We start from the raw sequence: 19,590 nt of genomic DNA, 5'->3' as shown, positions 1-19,590 counted from the left end.
TTTACAACTTTCATAAAATAAAAGCCAAACTTAGAAATCAGTTTCTTCCAAAGATAGTCGTACTAAGAAACATTAAGTGATATAAAGGGTAATGCTATAGTTTAGATGTTGTCCTCTCCAAATCCCATGTTGAAATTTGATACCCCAGTGGGCATGGTGGCTCATGCCTGTAAGCCCAACACTGTGAGAGGCCCAGGTAGGAGGATTGCTTGAGGCCAGGAGTTTGAGACCAGCTTGAACAAAGTAGCAAGACCCTGTTTCTACTAAAAATGTTTTTAAAATTAACCAGGCATGGTAACAAGCACCTGTAGTCCCAGCTACTTGGGAGGCTGAGGCAGGAGGATTGGTTGAGCCCAGGAATTCTAGCTATGATGATGCCACTGCATTCCAGCCTAGGTGACAGAGCAAGATCCTGTCTCTAAAAAATAAAGAGAAATTTGCATCCCAGTGTTGGAGGTGGGGCCTAATGGGTGGTGTTTGGGTCGTGAGGGCCAACCCCTCAGGAACGTCTTGGTTCAGTCCTCTCTGTGAGTTCCCACAAGAGTTCCCCTGAGAGCTGGTTGTGAAAAAAAGCCTGGCACTTCCTTCCCCTCTTTCCTGCTTCTCTCTCGCCATGTGATCTGCACATGCTATGCCTCTGTCCCTTCTGCAGTGAGTGGAAGCAGTCTCAGGCCCTCACCACAAGCAGATGCTGGCACTGTGCTTCTTGTGCAGCCTGCAGAACTGTGAGCCAAATAAACCTCTTTTTGGCCAGAGCCAGTGGCTCATGCCTGTAATCCCAACATTTTGGGAGGCTGAGGTGGGAGGATTGCTTGGGACCTGGAGTTTAAGACCAGCCTAGACAACATAGTGAAACCCCATTTCTACAATTTTTTTTTTTTTGATATGCCATCTTGCTCTGTTGCCCAGGCTGGAGTGCAGTGGTGCAGTCTCGGCTCACTGCAACCTCCACCTCCCAGATTCAAGCGATTCTCCTGCCTCAGCATCCCGAGTAGCTGAGATTACACGCACACACCACCGCACCCAGCTAATCTTTTTGTATTTTTTTTAAGTAGGGATGGGGTTTCGCCACGTTGCCCAGGCTGGTCTCAAACTCCTAACCTCAGGCGATCCACCTGCCTCGGCCTTCCAAATTGTGGGGATTACAGGCATGAGCCAATGTGCCCCGCCCAAAAAATTTTTTTTAAATAAAAATTAGCCGGGTTCAGTGGTACCCACTTGTAGTCCCATCTACTCAGGATGCTGAGGTGGGAGGATAACTTTAGTGTAGGAGGACAAGGCTACAGTGAACCATGATCACACCACTGCACTCCATCCAGCTTGGGTGACAGAGCAAGATTGCTCCCCTCTACCCCAACAAAAAAACCCTATTTTTAATAACTCTTCTTTATAGCAATACAAATGCACTAAGACAGGTAATATCTTCAAGGATGCTTCTACAGTAGACATAAATCCCAGCCTAATCCAGGCTCACACAGTTTAGTAAGTAGTGCAGCCTGGGGTTTCTGTCTATATGCCTCCTCTATGAAATGGGCATAATAATAGTAACTACTTCATGGGGCTATTGTGATTAAATTAGATAATCCGTGTAAAGTACTTAACATTTTAATTTTCAAATACAGGTATACTTTGTTTTATTGGGCTTTGCTTTATTAAATTTTCCACAAGTTAAAGGTCTGTGACAACCCTGTGTCAAGAGTCTATCAGCACCATTTTCAACAGCATTTGCTCACTTTGTGTCTCTGTGTCACATTTGGTAATTCTCACAATATTTCGGCCTTTTCATTATTTTATTTATTTATTTATGAGATGGAGTCTTGCTCTGTTGCCAGGCTGGAGTGCAGTGGTGTGATCTCGGCTCACTGCAACCTCTGCCTCCTGGATTCAAGCGATTCTCCTGCCTCAGCCTCCTGAATAGCTGGGACTTACAGGTGCGCACCACCACACCCAGCTAATTTTTGTATTTTTAGTAGAGACAGGGTTTCACCATGTTGGCCAGGATGGTCTCGATCTCTTGATCTCATGATCCACCCGCCTTGGCCTCTCAAAGTGCTGGGATTACAGGTGTGAGCCACCGCACCCAGTCTATTTTATTTATTTTATTTTTTAGATGGAGTTTCACTCTTGTTGCCCAGGCTGGAGTGCAGTGGCACGATCTCGGCTCACAACAACCTCCGCCTCCCAGGTTCAAGCAATTCTACTGCCTCAGCTTCCCAAATAGCTGGGATTACAGGTGCACGCCACCATGCTCAGCTAATTTTTGTATTTTTAGTAGAGACGAGGTTTCACCATGTTGGCCAGGCTGGTCTCGAACTCCTGACCTTAGGTGATCCACCAGCCTCGGCCTCCCAAAGTGCTGGGGTTACAGGCGTGAGCCACCACGTCCAGCCTTTTTCATTATTATTATATCTGTTACGGTGATCTTCGATGTTACTACTGTAATTGTTTTGGGGCTCCAAGAACTGCACCCACATAAGATAGTGAACTTAATATATGTTGTGTGTGTTCTGATTGCTCCACCAACTGGCCTTTCCCATCTGTTTCCCTCTCCTCAGGCCTCCCTATTCCCTGACACAAAACAATATTGGAATTACGCCAATTAATAACCCTACAATGGCCTCTAAGTGTTCAAGTGAAAGGAAGAGTCTCAGGTCTCTCACTTTAAATCAAAAGCTAGAAATGATGAAGCATAGAGAAAGCCAAGATAGGCTGAAAGCCAGGCCTCTTCCCCTAAGCAGTTAGCCAAGTTGTGAGTGCAAAGGAAAAGTTCTTGAGGGCAATTAAAAGTCCTACTTAAGTGAACACAGTAAAGCATCCTTATGGCTGATTTGGAGAAAGTTTTAGTGGTCTGGTTAGAAGATCAAACTAGCCACAACATTCCCTTAAGCTAAACAGCAGGGGTGTCCAATCTTTTGGCTTTCCTAGGCCACACTGGAAGAAGAAGAATTGTCTTGGGTCACACATAATATACAACAACGCTAATAATAGCTGATGAGCTTTAAGAAAATCGCAAAAAAAATCTCATAATGTTTTAAGAAAGTTTACAATTTTGGGTTGGGCCACATTGAAAGCCATCCTGGGCTGCATGGAGCTCACAAGCTGTAGGGTGGACAAGCTTAAGCTAAAGCCCAATCCAGAGCAAGGCCCTAATTCTCTTCAATTCTATGAAAGCTGGGAGAAGTTAGGAAGCTGCAGTAGAAAAGTTTGAAGCTAGCATATGTTGGCTTATGAAATTTAAGGAAAGAAGCCATCTCTATAACGTTAAAGTGCAAGTTTGCCAGGTGTGATGGTGCATGCCTGTAGTCACAGCTACTCTGGAGGCTGAGGAAGAAGGATCACTTGAGCCCAGAGGTTCAAAACCAGCCTGGGCAACATAGTGAGACCCTGTCTTAAAAAAAAAAGTTCAAGGTGAAGCAGCAAACGCTGATGTAGAAGCTGCAGCAAGTTATCCAGAAGACCTAGCTGAGATAACTGATGAAGGTGGCTACACTAAACCACTAAACAACAGACAAACAGCCTTTTTTTTTTTTTTTTTTTTTTGAGACAGAGTTTTGCTATTGTTGCCCAGGCTAGAGTGCGATGGCGCGATCTCGGCTCATGGCAACCTCTGCCTCCAAGTGATTCTCCTGTCTTAGCCCCCCGAGTAGCTGGGATTACAGGCATGCGCCACCACACCCCACTAATTTTTGTATTTTTAGTAGAGACAGGGTTTAGTCATGTTGGTCAGGCTGGTCTCGAACTCCTGACCTCAGGTGACCCACCCGCTTCGGCCTCCCGAAGTGCTAGGATTACAGGTGTGAGCCACCATGCCCAGCCAAAATAGCCTTTTATTGGGAGAACTGCACCAGGCGTAGACTTCTCCTCACTAGCTGTGAAAGTCCCGGTCATCTAGGACTTTCATAGTTAGTAAGGAGAAGTCTATCCTTACTCTCACTCAGCGCAACAATCAACACAGAATACTTGGGTTATTCACCAAATGTGGGAGGTTTCTCCCCACACACCAGGCAAGCAAACAGTTCTGCAGCAGACACCAGCTGGGTGTCCTCCAATTCAACTCTGACACAGTCTACCTGGAAATAACATCAGATCCCACAGGTTGAGGAGTAGGTCCCTCAAGACCAGTCTCTTCCCACCAGTTTTAAGTCTAGGTTTTCGGAACTTCTGACCAACTGGCTTCACATTGGGGTTCCAATGACCTCCTCGGGTTTGATTTGCTGGCGTGACTCACAGAACTTGGGAAACACTTACTTCCACTTACTGGTTTACTATAAAGGATATTACAAGTGATACTGATAAAGAGATGTATCGGGAGAAGAGACACAGAGCTTCCATGTCCTCCCCGGGCATGTCACTCTCCAGGAACCTCCATGTGTTCAGCTATCCAGAAGATCTCTGAACCCATTTCTGGGTTTTTATGGAAGCCTCATCATCTAGGCACGATTGATTAAATCATTGGCCATTGGTGATCAGCTTAACCTTAATGCTTTCCCTCCTCTCCAAGGTTTGGTAGGGTTACAGTGGGGCTGAAAGTCCCAACAATCTTTTTTTTTTTTTTTTGAGATGGAATCTTACTCTCCATTGCCTAGGCTGGGGGGCAGTGTTGCTCACTGTAACCTCCGTCTCCTGGGTTCAAGCGATTCTCCTGCCTCAGCCTCCTGAGTAGCTGAGATTACAGGTGGGTGCCACCAAGCCTGGCTAATTTTTGTTTTTTTAGTAGAGACAGAGTCTTGCTATGTTAGCCAGGCTAGTCTCGAACTCCTGACCTCAAGTGATCTGCCCGCCTTGGCCTCCCAAAGTGCTGGGATTACAGGCATGAGCCACTGTGTCTGACCTTCAACTCTTTAATCCTGCCTTGATGTTTCTGGTGACCAGCCCCCATACTGAAGCTACCTAGGGGCTGCCGGCCATCAATCAACTCATTAGCACACAAAAGACAACATGTTGGAGATTCTAAATCTTTTAGGAGTTGTATGTCACAAAACGAGATTACGACCAAATATATATTTCACAATATCACATAGTCATTTTTTTTAATTTAAACAAAATTGATAGAGATGGGATCTTGCTAGGTTGGCCAGGTTGGTCTTGAAATCAGCCTCAAGCAATCCTTCCACCTCAGCCTCCCAAAATACTAGGATTACAGGCATGAGCCACTGTGCCCAGCCTATAGTCCTAGTTTTAAAAATTGCCACAGCCGCTGGGTGTGGTGGCTCACACCTGTAATCCCAGCACTTTGGAAGGCTGAGGCGGGTGGATCATCTGAGGTCAGGAGTTCGAGACCAGCCTGAGCAACATGGAGAAACTCTGTCTCTACTAAAAACACAAAATTAGCCAGGCATGGTGGTGCATGCCTGTAATCCCACCTACTTGGGAGGCTGAGGCAGGAGAATCACTTGAACCCGGGAGGTGGAGGTTTTGGTGAGCTGAGATCGGGCCATTGCACTCCAGCCTGGGCAACAAGAGTGAAACTCCATCTCAAGAAAAAAAAAAAAAAATTGCCACAGCGGTGGCTCATGCCTGTAATCCTAGCACTTTGGGAAGCCGAGGCTGGTGGATGACCTGAGGTCAGGAGTTTGAGACCAGCCTGGTCAACATGGTGAAACCCCCGTCTCTACTAAAAATACGAAAAAGTTACCCGGGCATGGTGGTGGGTGCCTGTAATCCCAGCTACTTGGGAGGCTAAGGCAGGAGAATTCCTTGTACCTGGGAGGCAGAGGATGCAGTGAGCCGAGATCACGCCACTGCACTCCAGCCTGAGCAACAAGAGCGAGACTACGTTTCAAAAAAAAAAAAGAAAAAAAATTTCCACAGCCACACCAACCTTCTGCAACCACCACCCTAGTGAGTCTGTGGCCTTCAAATGGAGGCAAAACTATCAGCAAAAAGATTACGACCCACTGAAGTCTCAGATAATCATTAGCATTATTTAGCAGAGGTGTGTTTTTTCATTAAGGTATGTACTTTTTTTAGACGTAATGCTATCGCAACTTAATAGACTACAGTATATTATACACCTTTTATATGCACTGGGAAAACAAAAATTCATGTGACTCACTTTATTGCAATATGTGCTTTATTGCAGTGGTCTGGAAGCAAATCTGCAATATCTCCCAGGTATCCCTGTATTAACAATCATTATTTCAGATGAGGAAATGGAGATCCAAGAGAAGAAACATGCCTGGTTAGTGGGAGAGCTAAGTCAGTCCAAGGCCAAAGCCCATGCCTTCACTGACCATTTGGCTCTAGTGCCTTCCAGCTTGAGGAGAGACTGGAAGAGTGCAGAGCTGCCTGAAGGGGACTACAAGAAAGTTAATGGTATGTTAGGGTCACATGATGCAGGCTTCATAACCCAAGGTGAGAAGTTTAGATTTTTTTTTTTTTTTTGAGACAGAGTCTTGCTCTGTCACCCAGGCTGGAGTGCAGTGGCGTGATCTCGGCTCACTGCAAGCTCCGCCTCCCGGGTTCATGCCATTCTCCTGCCTCAACCTCCCGAGTAGCTGGGACTACAGGCGCCCACCACCACGCCCAGCTAATTTTTTGTATTTTTTTTAGGACAGACGGGGTTTCACCGTGTTAGCCAGGATGGTTTCGATCTCCTGAACTCGTGATCCGCCTGCCTCGGCCTCCCAAAGTGCTGGGATTACAGACGTGAGCCGCCGTGCCCGGCCCCAGATTACTTATTTCTTATCATTTTAAATTGGCTCCACTGCACTGCAGCATGGGCGACAGAGCGAGATACCATCTCAAAAAAAAAAAAAAAAAAAAAAAGAAATATGATTGGACAAAAAGGGTACGTGGAGTCCTAATTAGACAAAGGGAGTCAGGCTGGTGGGAGCAGGGGAAAGCAAAAAGAAGATGCAGGTAAACTACAAGTCTGCCTTTCTTCATGGTCCAGGACCCAGCCCTCCTGCACAAATAACTCATAATCTTCCTCCGACCAACTTTCACCAGACCCCTCCAAGTTAGCTCACTGCAACCTTGGTTTTATCGCTACTGCACAAATCCCTCTTCAACAGACAGCATAAACATTATTCTATAAAGTCCCCAGCAAGCCTTTGTTTCTTTGCAGTCAACTTTTCTGCTGGCCTGCCTGTTGCAATGTTCGCGCAACGTATTTTCCTACTTTCTCTAATAAATCTGCCTTTCTTTACCTACAACTGTCTTGGTAAATTCTTTTACCCCATGCCACCGGCCTGGGTAGTGTTTGCTCCCCCAATAAAATGCTACTAAGCTGAGTGGGGAAACCCAGCAAGGCCTGATGTCTAGATTCTTCTGGGCTTCTCTGAGCTTCATTCCTTCCTTCTGGGTGTGGGGCAGGTCCCTCTTCAGAATGGGAAGCACAACTTACAGTCAAGTAAGGTAGATCAGATCATTTGTTTATGGCCAATTTTTACACAGAAAGGCAGAGGGAAAATTACAGTAATATTTTGAGGTTTTATCACTGGCTTTAGGGAAAAGGAGTTCTGGTTTCTATGATCTGCCTGGAAGAAAAGGGATTCTAGTTTTTATGGCTAGCCTCAGGGAAGAATGGGACTCAGAGCAGGGTGGCAGGAGAAGGTCAAAGAAAAGCTTTCTCGCTTCTGAGGCCTTCATTTTGGGGTATTGTTCTCTGAGCCCCAACAATATTTATGGCTAAAGGACCAAAGACAGGACTTTAACAAGTCCTTGCTTTTCAGAGAAAAGTACCTTGCAGGTACTTACTTTTCAGAGAAAACAGAGTTGTTGGATGGCTCTAAACCAGAAACTCTTGGTCCAATGGCCATGTGTTTTCAGTGGCAAATACATTCTATCCAGAAATATGACACATGACAATTATTTATAGGTAAGTGGGATAAGATTTGAAAATGGGATTATTTCTCCCCAAATTTAGGATTTATATACATACCCCTCTTCCTTGACAAGCAGTTTAATAAACTATGTTCACCTGGGTTAATTCACCTCATTTTACACATGCGTTTTAATTAAGATAGAATAGTAGAAAACGATTTTTTTTTTTTTAAATCTCTAGAGACCAGGTCTTGCTCTGTCACCCAGGCTGGGGTGCAGTGGTGCAATCCATAGCTCACTGCAACCTCTAACTCCTGGGCTCAAGTGATCCTCCCACTTCAGCCTCCTGAGTAGCTAGGACAACAGGCATGAACCACCATGGCCAGCTATTTGAAAAAATTTTGTAGTAGGTGAAGATAGTGGCGGTCAGGGCTGGGATCCTGGGAGTCCAGTAGCCGCAAAGGGCATCCCAGAACATGATGCCACTGGGTGCACGGCCTCCCACGTTATCAAGGGCATGCTCCCGGGGCCCTAACCTAAGACCCCAGAAGAACGGGTCGCTGCCACCAAGAAGTATAATATGCTTGTGGAAGACTATGAGCCTTATTCGGATGACGGCATGGGGTATGGGGACTACCTGAAGCTCCCTGACCACTTATAGCAGAAGAGGGATCTGTGGTATAACTGAGACCACCTGGCCTGAGGTTGAACTGGGGCTACACTGGCACCTAGACATGTATATCAGGAACCATGTAGATATGTCCCCCACACCTGTTTCTTGGAATATCATGTGTATACAGCTCTTCGGCTCTGTGGCTTTCATGATGTTCATGTTCTGGGTGGGGGTGATTTACCCTGTCTACCAGCCTGTGGGACCAAAGAAGTGTCCTTGCAATAATCTGTACACGGAATGAGGGGTCGATCCCTCCAAAGAACCTGAGCCAGTGGTTGACTATGAGATACGAGGAGGCTTTGTGGGCTTTTGTGCCCTCTGACTAGGATTCCCTCATTCCTAGAAATTTAACCTTAATGAAATCCCTAATAAAACTCAGTGCTGTGGTGGTTTAAAAAAAAAAGAAAAGAAAATTTGTAGAGATTGGGGTCTCGTTATGTTGCCCAAGGTGGTCTTGAAATCCTGGCCTCAAGTGATCCTTCTGCCTCTGTCTCCCAAAATGCTGGGATTACAGGCATGAGCCACCATGCCTAGCCAGAAAACAAATTTTAAATTACATATATCAATACATTCTTCACCATGAAAGATTCAAGTAATACAGATAAAATAAAAGGTCCTCTTAACTCATTACCCAATCTCAGTCTTCTCCCAAAGATAGTTACTATTACCAATTTGAAGTGTTTCCTTCCAGAACTGTTACTTCTTGTATATATATACAAAATACAATATTCATATGTATGAATGAAAAACTATGGTTTTATTTTGTGGGTTCAAGGCCTTCTCTCTCTCTTAAAAAAACAGAAATGTAATATACTTGGCTGGGTGCAGTGGCTCACGCCTGTAATCCCAGCACTTTGGGAGGCCAAGGCAGGGGGATCACCTGAGGTCAGGAATTCAAGACCAGCCTGGCCAACATGGTGAAACACTATCTCTACTAAAAATACAAAAATTAGCCAGATGCAGTGGTTTGCACCTATAATCCCAGCTACTGGGGAGGCTGAGGCAGGAGAATCACTTGAACCTAGGAAGTGGAGGTTGCCGTGAGCCAAGATCACGCCATTGCACTCCAGCCTGGGCGACAGAGTGAGACTCCGTCTCAAAAAAAAAAAAAAAAAAAAAAAAGAAATGTAATATACTTGTAAGTTTTTTTCTGCATACAAAAAATATACATTGTTAATACTTGTGCCAGGCCACAGGACAATAGAACTTATTTCCTTAGAGTATATATCTGTAGTTCAGCTTTCTCTCTCTTTTTTTTTTTTTTTTGAGACGGGGTCTCATTCTGCCCCCCAAGCTGAAGTGCAGTGGCACAATATCAGCTCACTGCAGCCTCCGCCTCCCGGTTTCATGCGATTCTCTCGCCTCAGCCTCCCGAGTAGCTGGGATTACAGGTGCCTGCCACCACGCCCGGCTAATTTTTGTTATTTTTAGTAGAGATTGGGTTTCACCATGTTGGCCAGGCTGTCTCGAACTCCTGACCTCACGTGATCCACCCGCTTCTGCCTCCTAAAGTGCTGGGATTACAGGCGTGAGCCACTGCGGGCTGCCCTGTAGTTTCGCTTTCTGAATGAAAAAGCAAAATTTATGCTCCCTCCTGCGCTCATCCCCTATGGCCCCGCTGGGCTCGTTTTAGGTCTTTGCTGGCATTCAAGTTGGGGAAGTGTCTCTTCACCAGTTTCCATTATCAAGCTCTACTATTTTATAGTTCAATTCAGTATCTCATCGGAAACGTTTAAACTTTAACTTTGATAGTCTTTCTTAATCCAGAACAAAGATTACTTAAAACGGAGGAAAGGAATTTGTTAGGACCCTAGCACACTTGGCCTCCTTCAATCAGGCTTAGGGAATAGTGACCCCTGGTGGCCAGTGAGGGAGTTCAGAGGAGGCCAGAGGCCGGCACTTTCTGTTAAAAATGCTTAACTTCATTCGCCACACGTCCAGGGTAAACTCGCGAGGGGATCCTGCCTCTTCCAGATGGTTCCACATGGGACCTCTAGGAGTTCAAAGGACCCTGGGCCGAAGTCGTCTCTTCTTGCAGCCGGTTGCTAAGTGGCGCCGCAGAGACCAGCCCAGGTCCCACCGCGTGGCCCTGCAGGGTTTTGCCCCACAGGGCCACGCCCTGCCAGGCCGGGCCCCCCTCCTCCCTCCTCTTCAGCGCGGAACTTCGGCCGCCAGTGCCAGACCGCCTCTACCTTGGCGGAGGTCAAAGCCGCGACAGTCCCGGCACCATGTGGCGGGCGGCCCGGGCAGCGCTCCGAGCCTCTGGGGTCCCCCTCCAGGCCTGGAGGCCAATATCCACATCGTCCTTTTTCTCCCAAAAGGCCGCGACCCTGACCGTCACGCCCAAGACTGGGCTGGCCGACAAGCTCCTGGATATGAAAGCAGAAGGCTTGGGCTCTGGGAAGCGGGTGACCCTGCAGGTGTCGGGCGTCAGCCACCGAGGCCGCCTCTTCCACTCCCTCGCCCACTAAGAGGTGGACAGCGGCGGGGGGCTGGACCTGGCCAGGGACCTGGCTCTGGGCGGCGACTTCACAGGCGTGGGACCCATGGGGCTCCTGTGGAGCCTCATGCCGGCCGCTTCGAAGGATCCATGTCTCCGTGGAATGCCGAGGGCCGCCTTGAAAAACCCCCTCAAAGTGGAGGTAACCGTCCACCTAACGCTGCTGCAGCAGGCGGCGCCGCTGAGTCCGGCGCTGGCCTTGGCCCAGGTGCAGCGCTGGCTCTCCACCCCCGAGCCGCACGGCGCGCCTGCGAGCCGGCCGCCTGCTGGGGATCTTCCTGCTGCCATCAGGTGCGGGGTCCTTTTCCGCAGAGTGCCTGACAGCAGAGTGAGGGAATCGACTGTCTTGCTTTGCTAGCTGGTTTGTCATCTGAAAACAAAGCGAGCTCCTTAATCCCTTTATTTTGTCTCCTAGACATCAAGTGGAACATTCATTCCCCTAAATGGTGGCTAGGATCTAAATTTCATCTGTTCATGCACCTTTCTTCTGCCAGCTGCTCACCCGCCAGAGTCCTAGTGCTGCATACGCTATTCCTTAGGAGCATACACCCTGCGTGTTTGCTATATTAAGCATAAGATTGCTGCAAAGTTTCTAGCATTAAATGCTTTTGTTTGCTTACAGCAGTCTCAACCTCCTGAGCCCAAGCGATCCTCCCACCTCAGCCTTCAGAGTAGAGTAGCTGGGACAGCAGGCATGGGCCACCCAGGTAAATTTTTTTTTGTTTTTTTGTAGAGACAGGGTTTCCCTACGTTGCCCAGGCTGGTCTGGGACTCGTGGGCTCCAGCGATCCTCCCACCTCGGCCTCCCCAAGTGTTGGGATTACAGGTGTGAGCTACCACATCCGGCCATCTTTCTTTTTTAAATTATTATTTTTTTAGAGACTAGGTCTTGCTCTGTCACCCAGGCTGGAGTGCAATGGCATCATGATAGCTTATTGCAGGCTTGACCTTCTGGGCTCAAGTGATCCTTCCACCTTATCTTCTCAAAGTGCTGGGATTACAGGCGTACATGGCCTCATTTCAACCTTTTTGTTTTTTTAGAGATAGGGTCTTGCTATGCTGCCCAGACTGGTCTTGAACTCCTGGCCTTAAGCAGTCCTGCCACCTCAACTTCTCAAAGTACTGGGATTACAGACACACACAACTGAGCCTGGCTTTATTATTATTATTATTATTATTATTTGAGACAGGGTCTCACTGTCACCCTGGCTGGAGTGCAGTGGCACTGTCACGGCTCACTGCAACCTCCCTTCCAGGGCTGAAGTAATTCTCCCACCTCAGCCTCCCAAGTAGCTGGGACTACAGGATCTCACCACCCTGCCCAGCCACTCTTACTTTAATTGGAATAACAAAGGAATATATCCGAAAAATACCAGGAAACAATTGGCCGATAAATTCTTCTCTTGGAATAGTGAAGGAATAAAACATCCCCAACAGGAATGTTTTTTTTTTTTTTTTTTTTTTTTTGAGATGGAGTCTCGCTCTGTCGCCCAGGCTGGAGTGCAGTGGTGCGATCTCGGCTCACTGCAAGCTCCGGCTCCCGGGTTCACGCCATTCTCCTGCCTCAGCCTCCCGAGTAGCTGGGACTACAGGCGCCCGCCAACACGCCCGGCTAATTTTTTGTATTTTTAGTAGAGACGGGGTTTCACCGTGTTAGCCAGGATGGTCTCGATCTCCTGACCTCATGATCCGCCCGCCTCGGCCTCCCAAAGTGCTGGGATTACAGGCTTGAGCCACCGCGCCTGGCCCCAACAGGAATGTTGAAAGAGAAATAATAGACCAACGTTGGGAGGATATTAGTTTGACATTTTACTATCTCTTCACACATGTAGTTTATTTTATAGTACACCTTCATTAGACCTTTAAAATAGTTTAATCCCTGTCAAATTATGGATTTTGGTGACTCTGACTGTATCTTAAATTTATTGAGAAATCAAAGGGCCCTTTAAATTTGGATGTCTGGGTTTGTTTTTGTTTTTTGATTCTTTGTTTGTTTTTTGAGACGTAGTCTCACTCTGTTGCCCAGGCTAGAGTGCAGTGGTGCGATCTCAGCTCACTGCAACCTCCATCTCCCAGGTTCAAGTGGTTCTCCCACCTCAGCCTCCTGACTAGCTGGGATCACAGGCATGCGCCACCACAACCAGCTAGTTTTTTGTATTTTTAGTAGAGACGGGTTTTTGGGGTTTCACCATGATGACCAGGCTGGTCTCAAACTCCCGACCTCAAATGATCCGCTCACCTCGGCCTCCCAAAGTACTGGGATTACAGGCATGAGCCACTGCACCTGGCTTTAAAAATGTCATTCTAAAAACCAGACATCTAGCCGGGTGCGGTGGCTCACACCTGTAATCTCAGCACTTTGAGAGGCCGAGGCGGGCAGATCACCTGAGGTCAGGAGTTTGAGACCAGCCTGGCCAACATGTAGTGAAACCCCATCTCTACTAAAAAATACAAAAATTAGCTGGGCGTGGTGGCAAACGCCTGTAGTCCCAGCTACTTGGGAAGCTGAGGCAGGAGAATCGCTTGAACCTGGCAGGCGGAGGTTGTAGTGAGCTGAGATTGCACCACTATGCCTCAGCCTGGGCAACAGAGCAAGACTCCGTCTCTCAAACAAACAAACGAACAAACAAAAGCAGACATCCGGCCAGCACGGTGGCTTACCCCTGTAATCCCAGCACTTTGGGAGGCTGAGGTGGGTGGATCACCTGAGGTCAGGAGTTCGAGACCAGCCTGGCCAACATGGCAGAAACCTTGTCTCTACAAAAATTAGCAGGGTGCGGTGGGGCACAAGAATTGCTTGAGCCCGGGAGGTGTGGAGGTTGCAGTGAGTCCAGGCCGTGCCACTGCACTCCAGCCTGGGCTATGGGAGTGAGAAACCCTATCTCAAAAAAGAAAAAAAAAAAAGGAGATTTTTATTCTTACATAACTCAAAGCTTGCAGAACTATTTGCTTAGACTTATCAGGACTTGTACTTCAAACCAAAACACTTTCCACATATTTGGTGTGATTTTTCTTTCTTTCTTTTTTTCCATTTACCAGTGATTAACTCACAGGGAAAAAAATGTAAAAATGTTTTTACATTTATAGCATCAAAATAGCTCAAATAAATGTCTTTTTCAACCACAATAATAAATCCATTTCCACCAAAACACATGTTTTCTTTTCAAAGCAAGTAGGTAGTTTTTTTAAAAAAAAAGATAAATTATACAATCAAATTTTTATTTAGAAAATGTTGGCTAGGTACTATAGTCCATTAAATGTTCTGTCATCTAACCCAAGATTCATTCCCTTTCCTGGGTTATAGGTGATGGTCCTTTTGCTGGTCTCATTGATATACTTGGTGATGGAGGATTAAGTGAATCTCGAGCAAGTCTCCTGGCTTGTTGAGGTTTTGCTACTCTGCTTTGCCATTTTTTGGCTATGAGGATCTACCTCCAGTCATGAAAGACTTAAACTTAGATTGCTTTGAAGAGGCAGTTAAATTTGTGCAAAGTCACCCAAAGGTGAGTGGTATGAGAGAAATGAACGAATTACTCCAGAAGAGAGTGAATAAAGGAAGTGTTACTAATGAGTTGGAAAATACCTGTAACAAATACCTGTTGAATTAATAAATAAATACTAGAGCTGTCTGATAACTTCATAAAAGACTTTCTGGCCAGGCATGGTGGCTCATGCCTGTAATCTCAGCACTTTGGGAGGCCGAGGCGGGCGGATCATCTGAAGTTGGAAGTTCAAGACCAGCCTGACCAACATGGAGAAACCCCATGTCTACCAAAAATACAAAATTAGCTGGCTTGGTGGTGCATGCCTGTAATCCCAGCTATTTGGGAGGCTGAGGCAGGAAAATCGCTTGAACCTGAGAGGCAGAGGTTGCAGTGAGCCCAGATTGCATCACTGCACTCCAGCCTGGGCAACAAGAGCGAAACTCCGTCTCAAAAAAAAAGACTTTCCTTTATTGAGGACTTTGGTGATCCCATTAACAATTATGCTTCATTTTTCCTTTGTCTCTTTCCGTGTTTGCCTTCTTTTTCTTCAATCTGCAGATCAAAGGTCCAAACATTGGAGTGATTGGCTCAGGCAAAGGGGCAGGGTTGGCATTTTCCATGGCTAGCTTTCTCCCAAATATAGCTGTGGTCATAACCATCAGTGGCTCCATCTCAAACACAACTACGCCCTAACTGTGGTAGCTTGATTCTGCTAGGACTGCCTTTTAACCTAGACAGAATCTCTGACACTGATTGAGGAGTATACGGTTAAAGAAGCACTGGAAGACCCCTTGGACAAGCCTATTAAAAAAGCTATATCCCTCTTTAAAAAGCCAGTGCTGGCTGGGTGCAGTGGCTCACGTGTGTAATCCCAGTACTTTGGGAGGCCGAGGCAGGTAGATCACCTGAGGTTAGGAGTTAGAGACCAGCCTGGCCAACATGGTGAAACCGTGTCTCTATTAAAAATACAAAAATTAGGCCGGGCGCGGTGGCTCACGCTTGTAATCCCAGCACTTTGGGAGGCCAAGGCGGGCGGATCACGAGGTCAGGAGATCGAGACCATCCTGGCTAACACGGTGAAACCCCGTCTCTACTAAAAAATACAAAAAAATTAGCCGGGCGAGGTGGCGGGCGCCTGTAGTCCCAGCTACGCGGGAGGCTGAGGCAGGAGAATGGCGTGAACCCCGGGGAACGGAGCCTGCAGTGAGCCGAGATCGCGCCATTGCACTCCAGCCTGGGTGAAAGAGCGAGACTCCTTCTCAAAAAAAAAAAAAAAAAAAAAAAAAAAAAAAAAAATTAGGCCGAGTGCGGTGGCTCACGCTTGTAATCCCAGCACTTTGGGAGGCCAAGGCGGGCGGATCACGAGGTCAGGAGATCGAGACCACGGTGAAACCCCGTCTCTACTAAAAATACAAAAAATTAGCCGGGCATGGTGGCGGGCGCCTGTAGTCCCAGCTACTCGGAGAGGCTGAGGCAGGAGAATGGCGTGAACCCGGGAGGCGGAGGTTGCAGTGAGCCGAGATCGCGCCACTGCACTCCAGCCTGGGTGACAGAGCGAGACTCCGTCTCAAAAAAAAAAAAAAAAAATACAAAAATTAGCCAGGCATGGTGGCACATGCCTGTAATCCCAGCTACTCGGGAGGCTGAGGCAGGAGAATTGCTTGAGCCCATGAGGTGAGGTGGAGGTTGCAGTAAGCCGAGATCATGCCACTGCACTCCAGCCTGGCCTACAGTGCGAGACTCTGTCTCAAAAAAAAAAAAAAAAAAAAAAAAGAAAAGAAAAAGAAAAAAGAAAAAGCCAATGCCCATTTCCTTTTTATTGTTGGAGAGGATAACAGGTGTTGGAAGAGCTCTGTTTATACTGACATAGCTGTGAAGTGTCTCAAAGAACATGGGAAGACAAATTTTACTCTTTTAAGCTATTCCAGTGCTGGCCACAGAATAGATTCTCCCTTACAGTCCTTTTTTCTCTGTAGCCCTGGATCCTGTATTGAGGATGCCTATTTTGGGAGTGGAGGCAGCTCAAAGCTCATGCTATTGCTCAGATTGAGTCTTGGAAGATCTTGGAGTTTTTGCAGTTGCACTTAGGGTAAAGGCTAACTAGACAATTAAATTTATTATTCATTTATTTAAGAGGCGGGGGTCTTGCTCTGTTGCCCAGGCTGGTCTTGAACTCCTGGCCTCAAGCAGTCCTCCTGCCTCACCCTTCCAAAGTTCTAGGATTACAGGAATGTGCAGCCTCGCTGGGCTAGACACTTAAATTTAGTTATGCTTCAGAGCAAATCCAGAGACAGACTGAATATTTTTATCAAAAAATGACTGAGATCTGAACTTTTCATGGTCATCTGCAAGCTTTTAAAAGAAATAAAAATGCTAAATTCAAGTTCATCACAGCATGCAGCTTTGGAACTATCCATATTTCTCCATGTTTGGTTTGTTTGAGCTTTAACTCAAGGTAATTGCTAACTGAAAGCCAGCTTTCAAGCTGCCACTTACCCACCTTTCCCACCTACTCTTCCTGCCACCTTCTGTACCTCCAAAGATCTAAAAAACCGATGTATGACTATTTGTTTGCTATATCTGTCCCAGAAGTTTTAGATATGTGTTTCTTTCTTTCTTTCTTTTGAGATAGAGTCTTGCTCAGTTGCCCAGGCTGGAGTGCAGTGGCTTGATCTTGGCTCACTGAAACCTCCACCTCCCGAGTTCAAGTGATTCTCCTGCCTCAGCCTCCCAAGTAGCTGCGATTACAGGTGCCTCCCACCATGCCCAGCTAATTTTTGTATTTTAGTAGAGATGGGGTTTCACCATGTTGGCCAGGCTGGTCTCAAACTCCTGACCTCAAATGATCCACCCACCTGAGCCTCCCAAATACTTAAAAACAAATGGCAACTGCGAATCCCTTGTTGGGATTACAGGCGTGAGCCATCGCGCCCAGCCGTTTTAGATATGTTTTGACTGGGGTGAATACATGCATATAGGCCCCTGGTTTTGTGATGAGGAACCATTGGGTTATGATAATTTTCTCATAATAGTCAGAGGCTAGAGTGAATTCTAATAGGATGACTCAGAGGCTAGTTGGTGGTGGACTGAAGTCACAGAATATTTTCTGCTGTTAATCAGATTTTGATATGTGTCTAGCTGCACCTTGTTCCAGGATCTTTAGAGAAAGTTGGGAACTCTAAGATATTTGTCTTTAGAATGGCAACTAATTACCGAGAAACACTTGCTTTGATTCTCGAAAGTTCCCTTATCTCGGTATAATTTTAAAAACTTTCCTTCACACTTTTGTTTAAAATTACATTTTAAAACAGGCAGGATCTAGGTTCTAGTTGCAAATTGATAATTACACATGTAGACAATGTAATTATCTGAGAGAAAGACAGAGTTTATCCCTTCCACCTTCCACTTTCTCCACCAAAAACTTAATTACAGTTTGTGGGTGAGCTTTAACTTGTTAGAATAATCTTAGATGAAGTTATGAGTCTGTACTCTAAACACTTAAAATGTATAGAATTGAAACATGTTAAAAGTTCTGGTCCTCATTATAATTTAGTTTTAGTTTTGCAGTTGCCATTTGTTTTTAAGTATTTGAAGGGAAAGGTAACGATATTAATTACTAGACTCTGATTTTGGTTGATCAGTAATCTTGTGCTTACGACTGGTTTGCGGCTGGGCATGGTGGCTCACGCCTGTAATCCCAGCACTTTGGGAGGCCGAGGTGGGCAGATCGCTTGAGCTCAGCAATTCAAAACCAGCCTGGGGATCATGGCAAAACCTAGTCTCTACCAAAAATACAAAAAATTAGCCAGGCGTGGTGGCACACTTCTGTGGTTCCAGCTACCTGAGGGGCTGAGATGGGAGGATCGCTTGAACCTGGGAGGCCAAGGTTGCAGTGAGCCGTGATTGGTCTACTGCATTCCAGCCTGGGTGATAGAGCGAGACTGTTATCTAAAAAAAAAAACAGGTGGTTTGCGATTGGTCTTCTTGGCAGAGGTTGAAGAGTTGTTGCCCTAATTTATAGTATTATTAAATAGTTTCCCCCAAATTAACATTATTTTTAAAATTGAATACAAGTTTCAAATTATTAACATCAAGAAAAAATACAGGTTTTGGTGAGGTGGTTTAGGCTTGTAATCCTAGCACTTTGGGAGGCCACAGTGGGAGGATTGCATGAGCTCAGGAGTTCAAGACCAGCCTGGACAACATAGCAAGACCCCAGTCTCTACAAAAAAATTTAAAATTTAGCTGAGGGTGGTAACACATGCCTGTAGTCCTAGCTATTTGGGAGGCTGAGGCAGGAGGATTGTCTGAGCCTGTGGGGTTGAGGCTACGGTGAGCTGTGATCACACCACTACATACCAGCCTATCTAGCCTGGGCAACCAAGTGAGACATTGTCTCCAAAAAATGAAAAAAAAGTGTGTGTGTGTGTGTGTATAAACTCACACACACCACTTCCTGATTTCAGGGGTTTTTGTGTAAGATTTTTGTGTGTGTGTGTCTGAGTCTCGCTTTTGTCACCCAGGGTGGAGTGCAGTGGCGCGATCTCGGCTCACTGCAACCTCCACCTCCCGGGTTCAAGCGATTATCTTCCCTCAGCCTCCTGAGTAGCTGGAACTACAGGCATGTACCACAATGCCCGGCTAATTTTTATATTTTTAGTAGAGATGGGGTTTCACCACGTTGGCCGGGCTGGTCTCAAACTCCTGACCTCCGGTGATCCACCTGCCTTGGTCTCCCAAAGTGCTGGGATTACAGGCGCGAGCCACCACGCCCGGCCCTTGTGTAAAATTTTAAAAAGAGGTTTAATGTTGCCCAGGCTGCAATGCAGTGCATGAGCCATCATGCCTGGTCAAGGTTTATTTTATTTTTTATTTATTTATTTTTTTGAGACAGAGTCTTGCTCTGTTGCCCAGGCTGGAATGCAGTGGCATGATCATGGCTCACTGCAGCCTTGACCTCCTGGGCTCAAGTGATTCTTCCACTTCAGCCTCCTGAGTAGCTGGTACTACAGGCTCACGCCGCCATGCCCAGCTAATTTTTCTTTTCTTTTCTTTTTTGTTAAATATGGGGTCTTGCTATGTTACCCTGCCTGGTCTTGAACTCCCAGCCTCAAGCCATCCTCCTGTCTTGGCCTCCCAAAGTGCTGGGATTACAGGTATGAGCC

General features: G+C 46.4%; 2 protein-coding genes and 1 pseudogene across 2 annotated transcripts in view; 2 read left to right on the top strand and 1 right to left on the bottom strand.

Moving 5' to 3' along the window:
* HEATR4 (HEAT repeat containing 4) overlaps nucleotides 1-19,590 on the bottom strand; it is a 357,461-nt gene that overhangs the window by 154,552 nt on the left and 183,319 nt on the right. The gene's annotated exons all lie outside the window — the stretch shown is intronic.
* On the top strand, nucleotides 6,856-8,840 carry LOC129488725 (NADH dehydrogenase [ubiquinone] 1 beta subcomplex subunit 8, mitochondrial-like; annotated as a pseudogene).
* LOC129488724 (splicing factor 3B subunit 4-like) lies at nucleotides 10,353-14,424 on the top strand. Its single transcript, XM_055291296.2, has 2 exons — nucleotides 10,353-11,082; nucleotides 14,245-14,424. The coding sequence occupies exons 1-2, from the start codon at nucleotides 10,353-10,355 to the stop codon at nucleotides 14,325-14,327; spliced, it is 813 nt and encodes a 270-aa protein (XP_055147271.1). The 3' UTR covers nucleotides 14,328-14,424.

Source organism: Symphalangus syndactylus, chromosome 8, assembly GCF_028878055.3.
Source record: "Symphalangus syndactylus isolate Jambi chromosome 8, NHGRI_mSymSyn1-v2.1_pri, whole genome shotgun sequence".
Classification (NCBI taxonomy): domain Eukaryota; kingdom Metazoa; phylum Chordata; class Mammalia; order Primates; family Hylobatidae; genus Symphalangus; species Symphalangus syndactylus.
This window is presented reverse-complemented; position numbering and strand designations above follow the sequence as displayed.

Excerpts from the sequence above, each read along its gene's own strand:
- LOC129488724 (XM_055291296.2), top strand. The coding sequence starts at position 10,353 with ATGCTTAACTTCATTCGCCACACGTCCAGGGTAAACTCGCGAGGGGAT. Across the intron at positions 11,083-14,244 it reads AAAACCCCCTCAAAGTGGAG|GTGATGGTCCTTTTGCTGGT; the intron begins GTAACCGTCCAC and ends CCTGGGTTATAG.